At 44.0% G+C, this 19,358-nt stretch overlaps 1 protein-coding gene across 2 annotated transcripts in view; it reads right to left on the bottom strand.

Moving 5' to 3' along the window:
* The window catches only part of DOK5 (docking protein 5), a 79,501-nt gene that overhangs the window by 4,485 nt on the left and 55,658 nt on the right, over positions 1–19,358 (bottom strand). For both annotated transcript variants that reach the window (XM_006018183.3, XM_025197372.1), the window contains 2 exons: positions 14,992–15,127; positions 1,339–1,459 (listed from right to left, as the gene is read on the bottom strand). In XM_006018183.3, coding sequence (XP_006018245.1) covers positions 1,339–1,459; positions 14,992–15,127 — 257 coding nt within the window. The remainder of the gene's footprint in view (positions 1–1,338; positions 1,460–14,991; positions 15,128–19,358) is intronic.

The following is a 19,358-nucleotide window of genomic DNA, read 5'->3' as shown; positions in this document are numbered from 1 at the left end:
TTTCCCTGGTCTCTCCTCGTAATATCTCTGAACAGATCACGTACCCAAAGTAAAGGCTTCCTCACCAATAGTGTACCAACTTACTCATTTCATTCTAATACATTTCAAACAAGCCCTACACTATAAAAAGGTAGGTGGGAAAAGATGTGTTTTATAATAGAAATGTGTGTACTGACTTAGAGGCAGAGAGATGCTGAGCAACTGCAACTCCGCCACCCCCACCCCAGTATCAATGGCAATAACAAGATACAGCTTCAAATTATGGTATGACATTTAATCTACTTGAGAAATGGAGTTACATTTGAGTCAAAGATCTGTGGCCAAGAGGAGGTAACTGCAATCTATTATCTTGAGATCAGGCTTTTAACGTGCAAGAGCAGGATTTCCAAAAATGCTCCACCTTGGTCTAACTGTGCTCCCGCTGGAGTCAATGGGATCTTTGCCAGATTAAGAACCTGATAGTCTTTTGATTTTGGACAGTGTCTAAAGACACCCACACTACTCAGCATTCCCAGCAGATACGTTTGGGCAGTGGTTTTCAACCTTTTTTTCATTTGCAGACCCCTAAACAATGTTGAATGGAGGTACAGACCCCTCTGAATTGTAAGTGTGGGTATTCACACACTTTAGATGGATCATAGTCATCTTTCACAGACCCCTTAGACATAGTCTGCAGATCCCCAGGGGTCCGCGGACCACAGGTTGAAAACCACTGAGTTAGGGCATGAAATTGGCCATCAGGATAAATGCCCTTCCTAGCCACTAGATGTCCTTCAACGATCACAATAAAGCCAATAATAGGCTGCATAGAGATATGCTGAACATCAGATCCAATTTTACTGACAATTTTCCAGAATTTCATAGGAAACCTGTTGGAATATGCATTATCCCTTAGGCCAGCAACAGGAAGGACATCTGATACAGACCTCTAGCTTATGCAAAGTTTCACAAAGAGGCAGGACACATCCCTGACACAAAGGCCACTCCCTGACATATTTCAAGTCCCTGATCCAGCTCATGGAGGCAAAAGAGCTGTTCAAAGAAAAGATCGCTAGAATTATTGAACATGGTCGAGTCAACGTACTCTGCCCAAGCATCATCCTTGGAAAGAACCACATTGTTTTGACTGAGATTTAATGCAAAAAATATCAGCCCAAGACAGCATGGAAGAGTTCAACTCAGATGGTTCAAGGTCTGGCTATGGGAAATATTGAACTAACTTACTAAGCAGCAGTGCTGCCAGCCCTCTCTAAACATGGAACCGTTCCTAGGACAAGGGCCCAACCCACCGAGGGGTTCAAGTTAGCACAGTTTTAGCTTTAATCCTCCCTTCCTTACCTTGTAGGCCATAGAGCTGGCCAGTGCTGTGCTGCCGTGTAATGTGCTGCCAGTAGGCACTCCGAGGCAAGGGCACCATGGTGCTGAGAGACACAGCTCGCTCACTCATTTTCATTTGAAGCTATAAAATAAAAGAGCAAAAGGGACATCAAGGAGAGAGCATGACAGCAGCACTGCTGACAGTCCTCACAGACAGATCGTGTGGGAGGCAAAAGTTGTACAAAAACACTTGGTGGAATTGCTGCTTAATCACTTCTTCCTCTGCTCAGGCCCAAATTGTACCATTCTCTGCTGGCAACGGGACTCGGGAAGTTAGAGGAAGGCTGCATGGGGGGACACGGTGCAGGATGGGAGAGGGGTGTGCAAAGAGAGCCAAAAACCCTTGTGAGACGAGACTGGTTCTGCTTCAGGCTTAAGCCAGGCAGCTACAAGTGGGAATGGGAGAAAAGCAGAACACAAGGAAGCTCTGGCCCATTCCTCCTTTTCCAGGTAGCAGAACATCTCCCTACCCTGCGGGTTTGCCTTCCCTCCCACAGCACGAACCACACCTGAGAATCTGGTCCTCAGTCTTTGCGTCCTGGGTAGGGAAAGAAAAGCTGTTGTTCTTTGTGTATAGCTTTTTATTCTGCATCTCCTTGTCTATCTTGCAGATGGAGCAAATTTCTTTCCATATCATGTACAGCACAAGAGCTCATTGGCTAATAAATTCAATCCATCCTTTGTGCAGCTCCACTGAGTTAACTATGACAACACAAGGTGCACCAGTTCTAAAGCAAGTGGGACTAAACAATACCTTGGTAGAGAGTTAAAATTAATGGAGCCCTGAGGAAGGGGACTGAGATATATCGATCACAGCACAGTGCTGCACATTGCATGGAACGGTTCTTGGCAGAGTGAACTGGGCATTTGATGAGGAGGGAGTAAAATAGCTAATCCAGCTCTCCCTGGCAAAAGACTTTGATTTGACCTAGCAAACCTGACAAGATGCGTCATCCTCTAGTGCGATGCAAAACCAGCACACTAGAAACTAGTGTGTAGCATGGATTTGTGGTGTATGTATCTGTGGTACGATATGTCATACAAGGAATTAAAATAGCAGGCTGCCAGCTATCCCTATCCAAGCAGAGTGGTGAAGTAGAGATTGGGCTGGAATAGATCAGCAGAAATAATACTAAATGTGCTCTAGGAGAGTGTAAGGCTTTGGGAACCTTGGGTAAGTAATTCACCTGGCTAAGAGATTATTATTTATCTGGACTTTGTCTATCAAAGTTTTAAGTAAACCCGGGCAACTTTGGAGCATACATAGTGCGAGTTACTGAAGAAAGCCAGGGAAGTTATGGATTGCATCCCTACTTGGGTAAGCTGGTAAGCACGGTCTGCATTGCATTTAACTGGGGATCAGTTAGCCTGAAATTTGAACAAAATTCAGCCCCCTCTACATGTGCAGGTAAAGGTGCAATGGGATCTAATGTGCAATCCACACAATTGCTCATTAGCTACCGTTGTGCCTTACAGCCAGTGCAGGGGGCAACAAGCAAGCTCCCATGGCTGGCAGCCTCAGCTGTGAGGGGTTCCTAGACATAGGAGCACCCTATGCACCCCCCAGGGCTGTGACATCTCAGTAGCTGCAATCTTCCAGGCCTGGGGGTGCACCGAGCAGCTCCACACACCCGCAAGGCTGGGAGATTGCAGCTGTGCCTCATTGCTGCCAGGACCAGCTGGATCCGGGCACCTGGAGGCATGCAACTGAGGGACAGAGTTGTCCAGGACCCAGGGTTGGCAGCTTCAGGGGCTGAGAGTCCCCTTACTTACAGGACTCCCAGCCCTTGCTGGGCATGATGCACCTGCTACACCTGGAAATTAAAGCTCAATAGCAAATTAAAGCTTGACAGTTAGTACATAGTTTTAAGGTCTAATTTTATAGCTGGTTTGAGCTTTTTATGGAGTGATAAGTTCTTTGCACATGTAGCTGGTCTCAAGGGAATTGTGTAATACATGAAACAGAGGGGGCTTATGATTTGCAAAACACATTACAAAGACGCACATTAATTTTGCGCAACCCTATTCAGATAGGCTCTTCCTGCCCAGTTGTTCTGCCTAGCATCTATCATCTCTGTATTAATGCCATTCACCTGCTAGCTGAGGATTTTCAAGTTGTATTGGCACAGCTGCAGCATGACATTGTTTAAAGATTATCACACATGCATGCCAGGAGAAGGGCAGGACTTCAAAAGCCAGGAATTACAGTAGCATCATTTTGCCACAACCAATAGCTTCTTCCCACTTTGCTCTTCTAGAGACATGACAGCTAACAAAATTACTGTAGTCCTCTAATAAAAACTTTCTGATACCTACCACTTCTAAAATAAGAGGCATTAATTTAAGAAGCAGTTTTTGGGGCCCTCATATTCTATGCACTGATATTGTATCTGCAGTTGTAGGTCCACACCCATTTTGCATACGTAAACACAGTGACAGCACATCTAGTGCATAAGCCGTCGATAAGCCTGTGTTGTCACCCCTCTAGAAGTGTGCAAACTGAAGCACCAAAAGAGCAAGTGTGACATGGTTAAACCAGAGCAGCACAATGCATGACAGCAATCAAAATATCTAACTATAAAAATGCCTGTTCTCCCTCCATTTGCCCCCTCGGACAGTTAAAAGTTACATGTTCTGTTTATGAAAATAGAAACTATCTATGACATTTTACAGAAGCAGACTCCTTTCATTTCGTTTTGCAGACAAGAAGCAGGTAAGAACCCTTTGAGATATTAGTTTACTTCACAGCAAAGAGAACGGGTCAAGCAAGCACACAGAAGAGGCGGATCTGAGGGCTGGCTGGCTTCAAGGAGAAAAAGGAAGGCTTTGAAGTTTTTTTTTAGAAGCCATTTACCCTCAGCCTCCTCTCTGTAAGGTGTGGACATTGTGCCTGGGATCTGAAAGAACAAACAAATATCAAATCAACCACTGCTCTTTAAAACACCCACATCCAAGTTACTAATACTGAATCACTCTGCACGATACATGCTTCCACCTACGCAGTATATTTATTAAATGCAGTTCCTTCAATAAAGTATCAGCAGAAGTTGCACTGTTACCATACATTTCAGCACCATGGAAACAAACAAGGAATCTATTCCAGGAAAGGGAAAATTAATTGGGGCGCTGTGACTGATGTTTCCCAACTGCTCAAAATCCTTTCAGGGTACATCTTACAACCTTGTGGCAATCCCTGAGACCGCCACTGAAAAAAAAAATCCAAACAAGGCCCCCCGCCACTCCCTCCTGCTCTACACATGTGGCCTGCTGGAAAGCTGTTGTATGGCCAGCATTCAAACGACAACAGGCACATCCTGCATCGCTTTCATGAGCACGCCAGGAGACTGAGGGTCCCTAAGAACATCCCTGCACTAAAAAGGCATCACTTTTGGACAGGGATCTTGGAGTCCTAGTGGACTCCAAGATGAACATGAGTCGGCAGTGTGACGAAGCCATCAAAAAACTAATGGCACTTTATCGTGCATCAGCAGATGCATGACGAATAGGTCCAAGGAGGTGATACTTCCCCTCTATCGGGCGCTGGTCAGACCGCAGTTGGAGTACTGCGTGCAATTCTGGGCGCCACACTTCAAGAGGGATGCGGATAACCTGGAGAGGGTCCAGAGAAGGGCCACTCGTATGGTTAAGGGCCTGCAGACCAAGCCCTACGAGGAGAGACTAGAGAAACTGGATCTATTCAGCCTCCGCAAGAGAAGGTTGAGAGGCGACCTTGTGGCTGCCTATAAGTTCATCACGGGGGCACAGAAGGGAATTGGTGAGGATTTATTCACCAAGGCGCCCCCGGGGGGTACAAGCAATAATGGCCACAAGCTAGCAGAGAGCAGATTTAGATTGGACATTAGGAAGAACCTCTTCACAGTTAGAGTGGCCAAGGTCTGGAACGGGCTCCCAAGGGAGGTGGTGCTCTCCCCCCCTACCCTGGGGGTCTTCAATCTAGCTGGGGTCATCTGGGCCCAGCACTCTTTCCTGCTTATGCAGGGGGTCGGACTCAATGATCTATTGAGGTCCCTTCCGGCCCTAACATCTATGAATCTATGAAATGCCCTGTATAGCACAAGAGCAAGTGGGAGGGACTAGTTTCTCAGCACCAGTTTCAAAATCACCATGGAGGCAGACATACCTCAAGGCAAGTTAGGTCATAAAGTAGGGGAGGATGAGCAACAGTTCTACATTCCCGAAGGGTTTATCTGGAACTACAGAGAATCTCCAGCAGGCAAGGAATGGTCTTGAGAAAGATTTAACAAAAAAAGAAAGCAAGGGACCTGAAAGAATAAATTCTGAACAACAGACAGGTCAGAGAAATGGCCCTGGAAAGTGGAGCATCACCATGCTCAATGTATAAATGTCATCAATGCACCTGGAATTTCATGCAAATACTGTTTTGATGATGACTGATTTCATTCTCATAATAAATCTACTGTATCTCTGCGGCAACAGAAAGAGCAAGAATGACATGACAGCGGGCTGGCTTTATTCCATGTCAGCACTTAGCACTGGTAAGTAGGTCAAAAGCAGCAGAAAACAATATGCTGGCATGCACGTGCACGATTTTTACAACTTGGGCAGGAGGGGAGACAGCGACTCTGCACTGCATTAATGACTGGTGAATGACTGGTTTGTTAAGTGAAGGGTGTGACAGGGCCAAGGTGCCAGGGGTGGCCATGATGCCCCCTGGTGGCTGTATGGCTCCTGCCCAGCTTAAGCTCTAAGATAGCCCTCCCCTAATTACTCACCCTCCATACCTTCTTCTTAGTAAAAGGGAAAGAAGGCTGCCCACAGGCCTTAGAGCTAGTCTTAGTCCTTCAAATTGCTGTCTGGTCCCTCCAGGGCAACTGTGGCCTTCAGGGCCAATTGTGTGGCTCCGTGCCCCCTACACCACACCCCAAGACTTGCAGGTGTTATCACTTCTGATGTTCCCTTTTTGTCCTCCCCTCCTCTAGGCTGGGGGGACACTCTGTACCCTGCTCAGCCCCTCTGAACTACCTGAACTACCGGCTTTGCTGAGCATGCCTTAAGCCTGCCACCAATGATGCTCAAAGCTTGTGACTCAGGCAAAAGCATCAACATAAATTAATGGCAACTTGCCTGCATACACCAATCTCACCGTACCTGGACAAGATTCCCCTGTGCCCCAGGCCTCCAGAGTGGTGTACCCCAGTCCCTTGTTCTTTCATGAGCCTCACTGCCCTGCTGGCTGAAGCTCCTCTCTTTGGGGCTCTCAGAGCTAGACTGCCTGACCATTTCAAGCTCTGAGCTTATATAGCTCAAGCCTGAGCCCTCTTCCAGTCAGGTGAGTCACTCATTAGCCCCCCTCCACACCACTCAGAAGCTGCCTCTCAGTCAACTTTTCCTTTTAAAGGGGGAAGGCACACTAAGCATCCTGCCACAAAAGGCACTGAATCCCAAATTGACTATGTAATGGAAACTGTTTAGATATTTATCATATTTTCTATGGTTCTATGATTTAGATAATCAGTCATCTCATTGATTAAAGGCTATCCAGATGGATTCAAAGACAGCCCCATCCAAAAATATGCTGCTCTTTTCCATGTTGGGACCCCATCTTTCCAAAACCATCATTGTAACAACTTTGGGTGGCTTGCTGGTGAACCGTGTTCTAGAACCAAAATCTTGCAGTCCTATTTAGATGAACATTTTGGGATGGCTTCTTATTTCTCTTAGATCAATTAAAGTGAAATCCTTAAATTACAGTTTTTTCAAGCCTTTGTAACAGATGGTAGGATAATGAGCTGTGAAGAAGCTCTCACAGAGATAGAGAATTTACTGGCTCTTCGGACAGGTGATCGTGGTTATACTATGATCATTAGCAGTGTTTTCATTGTATGTTAATGTTCACTGTCAAGTAGATGGTGCAATCTTTTGATTTATTTGCAACATAAGAAGTAATTGGGAGGGCCTTAAGGCTAAATGGTAGCATTGTACCATATCACCATTGAGGACAAACCAACTGCTAGCTGTTACACAAGCACTGTACTTTGTGAAATAAAGTGTGACAGGATGTTATTGCTTTGGTGCTTCAGTCAGCCACAGATTCCATATTTACCTTTAAAGGGACTCCACTTTGTACTCAGAGACAAGGAGAGCCTTTTAGTCCTTATTAAAATAGCTTAATACAATTGGAAAGATGGTACAAAGATGTTACATACAGCTAACCCCATTAGACATTTCTGTGGGTGAATGCCTCTTCTTAAACAAGAAGAGCATCCTTAAAAACTCTTCTTCAACCAAAATGCAGAGGTGAATTTAATCTGCAGTACCTTTAAATAGGATCTGTAATTCTTCTTGTGTAGGTCCACTGTGTTTAAACCCTGAATTATTTCTACAGGACTTGCAAAGCTTGTTAAAGTTTTCTGTGAAAACAGATAAAGGGCCATATTGTGGTTCTTACCATAGTCTCTTCTAGCATTTCAGTAGCATAAAAGATGTGTGAAGCTGCTTCAGGTGGATACCTCCGAATTTCCTGGGGTACCATTAGGAGCATGCCCAAGTGACAGTTATGAGAATGTAACCTAGTCCTGAGGATGCTCCAATTAGCAGCAGTCCTGGGGTTTCAGGCTGAGAATAGATGATGTGAGGACATATTCACTCCTTTGACAACTCAGCTAACACTAAGGCTTGGACTCAAGCCATCCCCTTTAAACAAACCAAATGGACAGAAACCCCCTACAACTCAAACCCTCACAAACTCACATTTCATATGCTTTCTTGGGCAGAGGGAAAAGACAACATTTTAGTCAAAGATTTGTTTATAGGCTTTGAGCTATTTACTCAGTTGAGGTGAATATACATTTCAAAGATTTATGAAACACACTGATTATAAAGTACCTGCATATGCATAAGGTAGATTTAGTCCTGAGATTATTATATTGAGATGATTGCACTCTCAGTATTCATTAGGGCTTTTTCCCCTGATGAAGCAGATTCATGTAATCAATACAAACTGCTTAAGATTGTAATTGCTTAGTTAAGTAGCAGTTAGCAAATGAAATGCAATAGAAATGCAAATGCTGTAGAACAGGAAACAATAATTGTATTTATGTTGGCAATTTCAGATAGGTATAATATATTCATTAGAAATGTCAATATTCCACTCAAACCTAGACGGCCTGTTGGGCAAGAGAGAGAAGGGCAACTCTCCACCATGAATGACCAGGTACACTGTTACGGCTGGGTCAGTGCAGTCAAGAATCTGGAAACAGGCTCAAATCCATATCTCTGGATCTGTAGCAAGACTAACTGCTCTGGCACCATGTCCCTATAATATTTCAATGCCCTTCTTAAATCGTTGGTGAGCTTTCGTTTGTTATATTTTATTAGCTTTTTACTCGAATTCCCCACCTATTCTACTAGCATTAAATCAAGAAAATCTTCTGTTCTAGTCTAGTTGATGGAAAATACCATTTCCACCTGTAGTATAACAAGTGCACACAGAAATGGACATCATTAGCGACTTCTCATCAATTATCCAACTGAAGTTGTTCCAGAAAAAAACAAGCCCCAAAAACAGTCAGAGTATCCAGGCTGCCCTGTGAACTAGCTAACAGAATAATTCCAAACAATGCCAGTTTTCTTCTGACAGGAGTAAGGAGGTTCACTCTGATAACGTCTTGACATTTCATCATAAGAAGTAATGAGGTTCCTTCCTAACCTACCAGGACTGAACCTGACATAAATGGCAACAGTCAGCTCCTATAATTCTGCTGCTCACTTATTATGACAGCTGGATAATCTTTCATAGTCTTTGAAAAATGTGTTTATTACCTTTCTAATAGCTGGGAGTTTAAAAATGAAAAGGAGGAATGAATGAATGCAGCACAGTGGGGTATATGCAAGGTCAGCTCCCAGACTGGCAAGGTCAGCTCCCAGACTGCTGCACTGGGCAGAACAGTTTGGAAAGAAGGTGAGCAGCTCTCAGTAGTGAAAGACCAGGTTAGGGACTATTTAGAAAAGCTGGACATATGCAAGTCCATGGGGCCGGATGCAATGCATCTGAGGGTGCTAAGTGAGTTGGCTGTGACTGCAGAGCTGCTGGCCATTTTCTTTGAAAATTCATGGTGATTGTGGGAGGTCATGGATGATTGGAAAAGAGTAAATATAGTGTCAATCTTTAAGAAAGGGAAGGAGGAAGATCTAGGGAACTACAGACCAGTCAGCTCCACTTCAGTCCCTGGAAAAATCATGAAGCAGGTCCTCAAGGAATCCAATTCTAAGCACTTGGAGAAGAAGAAAGTGATCGGGAAGTTAGCATGGATTCACCAAGGGCAAATCATGCCTGACCAACCTGATTGCCTTCTAGGATGAGACAACTGGCTCTGTAGATGCAGGGAAAGTGGATGTGGTATACCTTGGCTTTAGATGAGCTTTTGATAAGGTCAGCCACACCATTCTTGCAAGCAAGCGAAGAAAGTATGGGTTGGAGGAATGGACTGTAAGGTGGATAGAAAATTGGCTGGAGCATCAGGCTCAACAGATAATGATCGATGGCTCTCTGACTGGTTGGCAGCCACTATCTAGTGGAGGGTAGGGTTTGAATTCAGAGTCACTGAGACAAATTGGAGGATTGAACTACAAGAAATCTCATGAGGTTCAACGCGGACAAGTGCAATGTCCTGGACTTAGGATAGAAGAATCCCTTGTACTGCTACACGCTTGGGACCAGCTGGCTAAGCAGCAGCTCTGAAGAAAAGAACCTGGGAGTTGCAGGGGATAATAAGCTGTATAAGAACCAACAGCATGCCCTTGTTGTGAAGAAGGTTAATGGCACATTGGGCTGCATTAGTAGGAGTATTGCCAGCAGATTGAGGGAAGTGATTATACCCCTGTATTCTGCACTGGTGAGGTCACATCTGGAGTCCTGTGGCAGTTTTGGGGCCCTCCACTACAGAAAGGATGCGGACAAGTTGGACAGTCCAGCAGAGAGCAACAAAAATGATGAGCCAGCTGGGGCACATGACATATGAAAAGAGACTGAGGGAACTGGGCTTATTTAGTTTGGATAAAAGACTAAGAGGGGATTTAATAGCAGCCTTCAACTACCTGAAGCGGGGGGTCCAAAGAGGACAGAGTTGGACTGTTCTCAGTGGTGACAGATGACAGAACAAGGGAGCGATGAGGTCAAATTGCAGCAAGGGAAGTATAGGTTAGATACTAGGGAAAACTCTCTTACTAGGAGGGTGGTGAAGCACTGGATCAGGTTACTTAGAGAGGTGGTTGAATCTCCATCCTTGAAGGTTTTTAAGGCTTGGTTCGAGAAAGCCCTGACTGGGATGATCTAGTTGGGGATGGTCCTGCTCTGAGCAGTGGGTTGGACTAGATGAACCTCCTGAGGTTCCTTCCAACCCTCTTTTTGCTATGATTTCTATGATTCTATGCTGAGCAGTAGTAGATGACCACAAAGGGTGAAATTCATTCCTGAGCAGAAGACTAGTATTGTCATTCCACCCCAACCCCTCACCTTAAAAGAGATAAACCCCTTTTATTTCACTTTTTTCTGACAAGTAAATGTAATCTGCTTGCATGAGTGTGCAGCTCAATTCCTTCTCTCCACCCAAGCTGCAGAAGCCTCGCCAGAGACCCTCCGTATCTGCTCTCTGTTTGCAAAGGTCGATGCTTCTAACTTCCGAGTCCCTGGTTTAGACCCTGATAACATCGGCCAGGATGGCAGCATCACATAAACATGCCTATTTAACTGCAGAAACTAGACTGTGAAGGTTTCTTCTGTCAACTGTAACAACATGTTCTAGTGAGGTCCAAGTGGATTCCTAGTAGGCCAAGTCCTGGTTCTTAACTACCTGACATTAGATGCTACAGGGGTACAAAGCAGCCACAAAGCTAACATATGTTAGGTCACACCCATCCCTTTCACATGTCTGAGCAAAAGTCATGTGGCCGGGGTATCTGGAACGGCCTTACAGCTGCTCTGACTTACAGTGAGGATTTGTTCAGCCCCATAATTGCAGGAGCATAATAATAAAGTAGCTTAATACCACCAGTGCAAATCTTCAATAGTCTTGTGCTTGGCACAACTCAGCCACATTGGAGGATCTGGACCAAAGATTAGAAATTCATTTTCAAATTCCAGTTTTCACAAAAGTTGTCTTCTGGTCAACCCTTTCTAATCACCAAAGATCTCCCATCTAGGTAAAATGTCACTACACAAAGGCTCAAGCTTCACTAGCACAAACACACAAACAAAAAGGCTATTTCCTGAAGGTGAATTTTGAAATATGTATTTTTTAAAATAAGAATAATCAGCCAGTCAGTCAAACAAACAACACAAAGAAACATCACACAACTCCTCAATAACAAACTATTATCTTTGACTCTCTGCAATGGACTCTATATTGACCTATTCAAATTACAAGGAAAATAATGCTAAGGAATTAATACAGATAAATACTTCAAGGTCCCACTGAAAATGTTTTGTGATCAGCAAGAGAGATGAAATTCAACGGTTTTAGCTATTCTGATTTATGCAATCAATTGTAACACAACCAAAACAAAAACCTGAGTCTGAATAACCTTGAACTCAAGGGCAGGTTGGACTCTAGACCCACGGTTTAGTGCTGAACCACACTGCTATAAATGAGCTGCATTAAAAGACTTAGATCTGAATTTAAGGCTGCTCTGTATTCAACGGCAGACTGGTTCATTTGTAAGAATCATATTTCTTCTAGTGTTATGACTTTCAGGGCTCTGACAGGCATTCAGTTTAAGGCATTATGGGATCTAAGACACAGTTCCAACCATGCCACTTCCAGCCATGCCATGCATGCATGGCAAGATGTGATGTTCGGATCAGGGATTAGATCCCTATTGCATCTTACTTGTCAGTGCAGGGTGAGCCTGGGATAATCCCAGGCTCCCCCTGCCCCAATCAGTTGAAATCCAGGTGCCAACAATAAGCTAATTGTCAGTTGGGGCCAAGGATACAACCAGGGTCTGAAACTCGCTCTAATCAGGTCCCCTAGCCCCAGTTGATAATCAGTTGATAGTAAAAACTGGGGGTTTTACTGGTCCTAGCACATGGGAACCCCAGGATCAGGCAATCCTAGAGTCCTTCTGTGCCAGGACCTTTAAAACCCTGTGTCCACCCACCTACCCAACTCCTCACCAAGTACAAGGACTTCAGGCAGCCTGAACCGACTATGTCCTGAACCCTCAGGCTACCTCATGCTGGATCCTGACACTCAGCTGAGTGTTAGGATCTGTCATGGGCCAACCCCTCCTGGTCACATGTTCAATTTAAGGTGCAATACAAATGAGCAGCAAAGTTGTTACACATCCTATGTGGAATAACTTTGTGGCTCGTTTACTGTGTTATCACACCTTAAATTGACTTTAATATGAGGCCGGATTCCTATTTAAGGCCTGATAATCGTATCTGAAACTCAACGTGCGTCAGCAACCTCAGTTAAAGAGAAGGTCATTGTTATGCTCAAATTAGTTTTCTAGGATCCAAATTAGTTGTACAGGTTGTACTTGAATCCAACATTAGCAAAAAAGCTTCTAGCTCTGTTGCATCTGTTCCCTATTATATCTGGCAAATGCATCTCTCAAGTGTTTTGCACTAGCAGGGTAACTATGCTACAGTATAACTTAGCATTTTAAACTATTAAAATGAAGCGACTTTTCAAATACAATACAAAATTCAAGGTTCCTCTTACATACTGTAAATCATCAAATATGAAGTAGCCTCAAGACGCTGTTCGCTTCAGTGAAGTAGTGACCATAGACCAAGGGTAGGCAACTCCCAACCATGGGTGCCAGAGCATGACAAGCGAAGACATTTTGCTTGGCATGCACAGCTCAGGGCAGACGGTAGGGAAGGGGCCAGGGCTGCGCTGCCATAACAAGGATCAGGCCCCTCACGGCTCTCCTACTGTCCATCCGTGGCTTGCCAACATCTTACAAATTGAGGCTGTGGGTGTTTTAGGCACTCTGCCCCAAAACGTTGCCGACCCCTGCCGCAGACATCAACCTGCCCATTCAATATGTTAATAGTGACTTCTAAGACTAATGGATTCTGCTTCCCATTCCTGGCCCAAATCCAGGAACGCTACAAGAAGAAAAAGAAGTAGCTTTTGGAGGAACGGAAGTGGGGGAATATTAGTTCAGTTTTTTAAAGTTGCAAAAATGCCCTTGTGCTGTTTAGATTAAATTCAGAGAAAGGGCATTTTCCATTTATCCCAATCAGTTCATCCACCCCTAACATATTGATAAATGTATCCCTTAGACCAACAGCTTAATAGGATTCTAAAAAGGATTAGACATTGTATATGGCTGATAACCACGTCCCAGTTTACACTGCAAGAATGATTATTTATAAGGGGTATAATCTTTCATGCTTCAGGGTATATGAACCAATCACTACCTGCGTGGAACAAGGAAGTATTTCTGTTGTGGTCGGATTATTCCATACGGTTATATCACGTAGCTCACAGCTCGCTTGGCTGGTAACTTTTTATCGTTCTGAACAGAAACCGAAACTGAAAAGTAAATCATGGTGCCTGAGGAGGTACACAGTTTAACCACAGTTTAACTACATAATGACTAAGTTACAATAAGGCATATTGCCCACGATGATTAAGTTTTTACACATTTGGAAAAACTGGTTACTGCTTCAGGCCTAGCCTAGGATTTAGGAGACCAGGCTTAAAAGCCTTGCCCAGGTGCAGGCTCCTTGTATAAAACATTGGGGAAGAGACTTAGTTTTTTTGGTATTTCAATTTCCCTACAAGAAAATGGGGTATGTGCTTCCCTATTTCCCAAGGGTGTAGTGAGGACAATGACATTAAGGACTGGGACACTAGAATGGCTGTCTTATCCAGAACCCTCTTGGAAACAGATTCCCAGTCTAGATTAGGCCAATGACCTCCCCAGCCTTTTGCCAATCCATCAAGCTAACTTCAATATCCCTATATTCCCAATTCCTTTTAGCTTTTTGAACATCAAAAAATGGCTCTTTAAGGCATGCATGTGCACACCCACACCCAAAACAGCCTTGAAGGGATGGGCAGAGGTGGGAAGAGAGAGAGATCATATAAGACCCTAGACCAGTATTTGTTTCTCTGTAACAAACCCTTCAGTTTGAAGCATGACACTTTCTAATTTATTCCTGATGTGTAGACATCAATTAATATATAGAAACCAAGAGTGAGACACACAACATTTTGCAATTAAATTCATGAGAAACACTTGCAAATAAACTACTCGTGAGACTGATTAAGGGAAACACTAATGAGAAAACATGTGCCTACAGGATCTGACCCTCTTTCCTGTACTAATTTACACCTATTGATGGCTTTACAAATAAAGCAATCAAGGCATATAATGCAGAAACAGTTCTATGCTCTTTTCAGCTACCTGTAAATCAATCATTACAGACTGCTGTAATAGCCTTAAGTGCTAAATTCAAAACTGAATGCGTTAACTAATGAGAAGAAAATCATCATGCACTCAGTCTGTTTACTGCCTGTAAATCAAAAGTTAAGATCAGGCTCAAGAAGGTCTGTGAACTGTATTACTCATTAACGTCAAGTGCCTACTGACAAGCACAACTAGCAACCGTACCATTGAATTTTTCAAGCTCTGTAGTAAGCGCTCATGTTGTTCTGCTATGGCTAAAGCAGCCGAGTGAACCTTCTGATAGATTGCCTCCCCATCTCTTGTCTGAAAGATGAATAGTCCTTCTCCTGTGTCACACATCCTGCCAAAGTGAGAACAGAAAGGAGATTTTCACTTAGGACGATGGGTAAAGTATATCTTTTGCCAGTGCTATCATAAAAGTGGTATCGAAACAAAGGGTAATAAATATAGCAAATGGTTGCTTGGAACGCAGCACCCAGATTTCCATAAACCTTCATAAAAGTATATAAACCCACCAGCATGTGAAACAATTGCTCATTATCAACCACATAAGCACCTAGCTCTGAACCCCTTACCTGTGATGCCAGCACTTACTTATATACTAGCAGGTACTCAAGTTTAGGATTGTAGAAATAGCTCCTTGATGCATTTCAGCCCTGAACTCTGTGTGATATACTGGTAATATAAAACAATTCCTAAACTATGACATGGGCTTCACTTGAACCTGATGTTCCTTTTAACTTCCAGTTCAGACCTATCATTTCTAGTGTGTCTTAGTATGTTTTGGTGCAGGAAAGCTCAGGCTGACTCTAGGGGACAACTCCTAAGCTTTGAAAAAGATGCAAATTCAGCTCTGGATCCAAATTGAAACTTAGACCCTTGTCTAGATCCTATATGACTGAGATGAATTCAAATTATTATTCTCTTTTTAGATTTAGTGCAGATGAGGGCAGAAACCAGGAAGCCTCTCTCAGAGGAAGCCTTATATTCTGCTTGCTATCAGAAGTGCTAGTAAGGGAGGAAGTGCTACTTTCACATGCACTCATTAAAAACACATAGATGTGAATTTTATTAAACAGAGGAGACCAATTTACAGGAGTACTGAAAAAGTAATTAGTCTTATATTGATTTTATGCAGCATTAGAGGGCACAAAACTTCCTCTAGGACCCATATAAAACTATCATACAATTTCTCCTCAGATTTTTGCTCTTTCAGGTCTACTGTGAAATATCCATCTTAACAGGAAAAAAGGTTCCAATAAGAACTAAAATCAATTTCAACCCAAATGGCAACAGCTTAGGGTGACATGGATCTTGACTCCGTCATTCAACTCCCTCTAAATTGAAAGAACTCCTCTTTAGTTTTGAGACCACAGTTTTGCCTTCAATGAGATACTTGTCTGTGTCCCAATTTTACTTGCTAGGGACTCCTAATTTCATCTTTGTGGCTAAGAAATATACTATCAATTAAACAACGAATTGTCCTGCTCCTGCTTATCCGGGAACTATTCTAAGCTAATAGGGGAGATGGAAATGATGCTTTTCCTTTTCTAGTTCCTATGGTTTACTCTGCTACTTCCCTTTCAGCTCTATAACTTCTCTTACTTAAATCATATCATCCAAGTGTCGCTTATAAAGCATATAGCATTTTAGTTGCATGAAAAGTCTACAAGCATAGCCTCATTAGAACCTGACTGGATGTAATTAAGAACTGTACCTCAAAAGCACAAGGAAGTGCCACTGGATTCATCACGAAGATAGCAAGTGGATTATGTACTTCATTTTGCATATTTAATTTGCTGTAGGGAATGACCTGACATTCAAAGGATCTGAATTTTAAGTTCCACATTGTAATGAGAAAGAACTGCTTAAAAGTCGTGAGCTAGGTCATGAGTGGTGGGTGCCACCTGAATCTGGCAGTGTGTGTGTGGGGGGGAACATGAACCCCTGTGCACCCCCTACCAGTCACCTACGAGCTAGGTATAGACAGTCAAAAAGCTTGAGGCAGAATTGATTAAAGTTCTGCATTTTTCTGTAAGTAGTATAGTTTAGATTGGTAGTGAACAAAACACACGTTCACCCTTGGGTGTGAGAGTGAAATCTTAGATGGGGTTCTGGCATTTCTAAAGCAGTCTGTGTACACCAAACTTCTGTTCTTTTAGGGGTATAGACCAGTTTATGATCACCAGAGATCCGGGTTTTCTGTTTGCTACAGAAAAACACAGAAAAACACAGAAAAACACCAATTTTTCTCCTTTAAAAGAGAAAAATGTGGCTTTTTCCCTTTAACCTGGAAAACTGAGGGTTTCCCCTTGCAGGCTGGCAGAGTTCTAGCCTGAGAGGGGATTCTTGGGACTGGGGGGGAGTGGGATGCAGGGGGTGCCACATGCATGTACACACACATCCATGGCAAACAGGCAGTGTGGTGGAGAACAACTCCCGCAGCTCCCTTGAGATAAGTCTATGTAGGTATGGAGTGGGCAAAGGCAGTGTGGTGGGAGGGTACAGGAAATGCATGGGAGGAACAAGTGATGCATGGGGGGAGGAGGATGTGCTATCCCCCTCAGACTTCTGTGCCCACAGCGAGGCACGAGGCTGCAGCCTGGCCTGACCAGCTCTGGGCAGGAGATGCCTCCATGGCCCAATGGATGGGACCCAGCATAGGAGGGAGCACTGTACTGCCATAGCTCCCAAAGTGAGATGTGCCCTGCCTGTCCAGCAACAGTGAGGGGCACAGCACTGCATCACCAGTGCGACCACTGCAATGCCTCACATTGGTAGGCATGGCAGTGTGGTGCTGTCTCACACTGGGTCCCACCTGCTGGCTTGCAGAGGTGGCTCCTTCTCTGAGCTGGTCTGGCCAGGCTGCAGCCCCACACCCCACACCCTCTGTAGGTGCAGAAATCTGGGGAGGCATGTGCCCACCCCGCTGCCTGACATGTTGCCTGTGACCACACGTCCCCATTCCCACATACCCAACCCATTCCCCATGCACTAGTGGGGCTGGGGGCAGTGGTTCAGAAGTAAGGGGCACCAGCAGGGCTGGGGGCAGTGGGCTGTGGGTTGGGAGTGAGGAACAACAGCATGGGCAGGGGCAGGGTATCAGCATATTGGGGCTGCTCAGCACCGCAAGACAGCAAAGGGGACAGCTACAGCTGAACCCATGTCCTGGTGAGCGAAGGGGGTAGGACAAGCTGTGATTTTCCATGATAAAAAAACCAAACTCAAATGACAAAAATATATATATATATTAACGGCTGTGCGAAGTGGCACCGTTCCATTTCGCCATGAGTTTCAATGGTTCAACAGAACAGTGTTTTGTCTCGAATTTCATCTCGAGTCAAAACAGCTGTTCCGTCGAAACAGAAAGGCTGTTTCAACACTTTTTCAAGTTTCATTGGGGATGGGAAGTCAGACCAGCTAGGCTGACTTCCTGTCCCCAGAACTAGATCACTCCAGGAGTGGCAGGCAGCCCAGCTGCGCTGCTTTCTTGTCCCCGGCGCTAGATGGAAAGCAGCCTAGTTGGGCTGCCTTCCACCCCTGGTGTGATCTAGCACAGAGGATGGGAAAGCAGCCCAGCTGGGCTGCCCTCCACCCCCTACCGGATCTTGTGCTGGGGATGGGAAGTCAGCCCAGCTGGACTGACTTCCTATTCCCAGCCTATGGTCAAAATGTTTCAACTTTCAAAACGTTTTGACCAGCCTCATTTTGTTTCAAGGCTATTTCGAGGGCCTTTGTTTTGTTTCAATTTTGCTGTTTCGACCTTGAAATTGGTAAAAACAGTGTTGAAATGAAATGGCCGGTGAAATTTTGCATAGCCCTTATATGTATATATATACACACACACACACACATACACATATACATACACACATACACATATACATACACACACACACACACACACAATTAATTTTATTATGAGATTGAGGCAGTGGTAGGTTCCCAAATTGCTATAAATTGTAAATAAATCAATAAGACATTGTGTTCAACTGATAGGTCTATGTCTATGTCTCATTTCATTTTAATTGCAGGAAAAAACCCACTGATTTTTGGGGTTTTAATCAGAGAAAACCAGGGTCTCTGCTGATCACTTATACCAGCAAAAGTTTAAAGTCTGTACCGGCCATGTTCTTCATTATGACCAAGGCCCAATCTTTGGTTCAACAAGTTACTGCAAGAGCATGTCTTTCTTTTCACATTTAATTCTCGAGGCTTATGTGGAGCATTTATGAAAAAATTAATGCATGGCAAAAAGAAGAACTAATATGCAAAAGCAGTGAGCCTCCAGAGCTCTCCTCAAAACTAAAACTCTTGTACTGTGCACTCCTATTCTCCCCACATCATCTTCCCACATGCACAGTTGTACTTACTTGACAGTGGCTTTTGCTCTTTAAGTCATACCTTAAAGTTACATATGAAAAGGCTGAACTATGAGCATCATCCCTGTAGGGTGGAATGTCCCCTCCATACTCTTATTCACTTCAGTCAGAGGTGGGTATGCTCTCTCATATCACCCAGGAACAGTTCCTTATACATATGGATTACAGCACTATAGCAAAGCATGCACT

The sequence above is a fragment of the Alligator sinensis genome, unplaced genomic scaffold (assembly GCF_000455745.1).
Source record: "Alligator sinensis unplaced genomic scaffold, ASM45574v1 scaffold115_1, whole genome shotgun sequence".
Lineage (NCBI taxonomy): Eukaryota > Metazoa > Chordata > Crocodylia > Alligatoridae > Alligator > Alligator sinensis.
The sequence above is the reverse complement of the archived record's forward strand: the minus strand, read 5'-3'. Positions and strand labels throughout refer to the sequence as shown.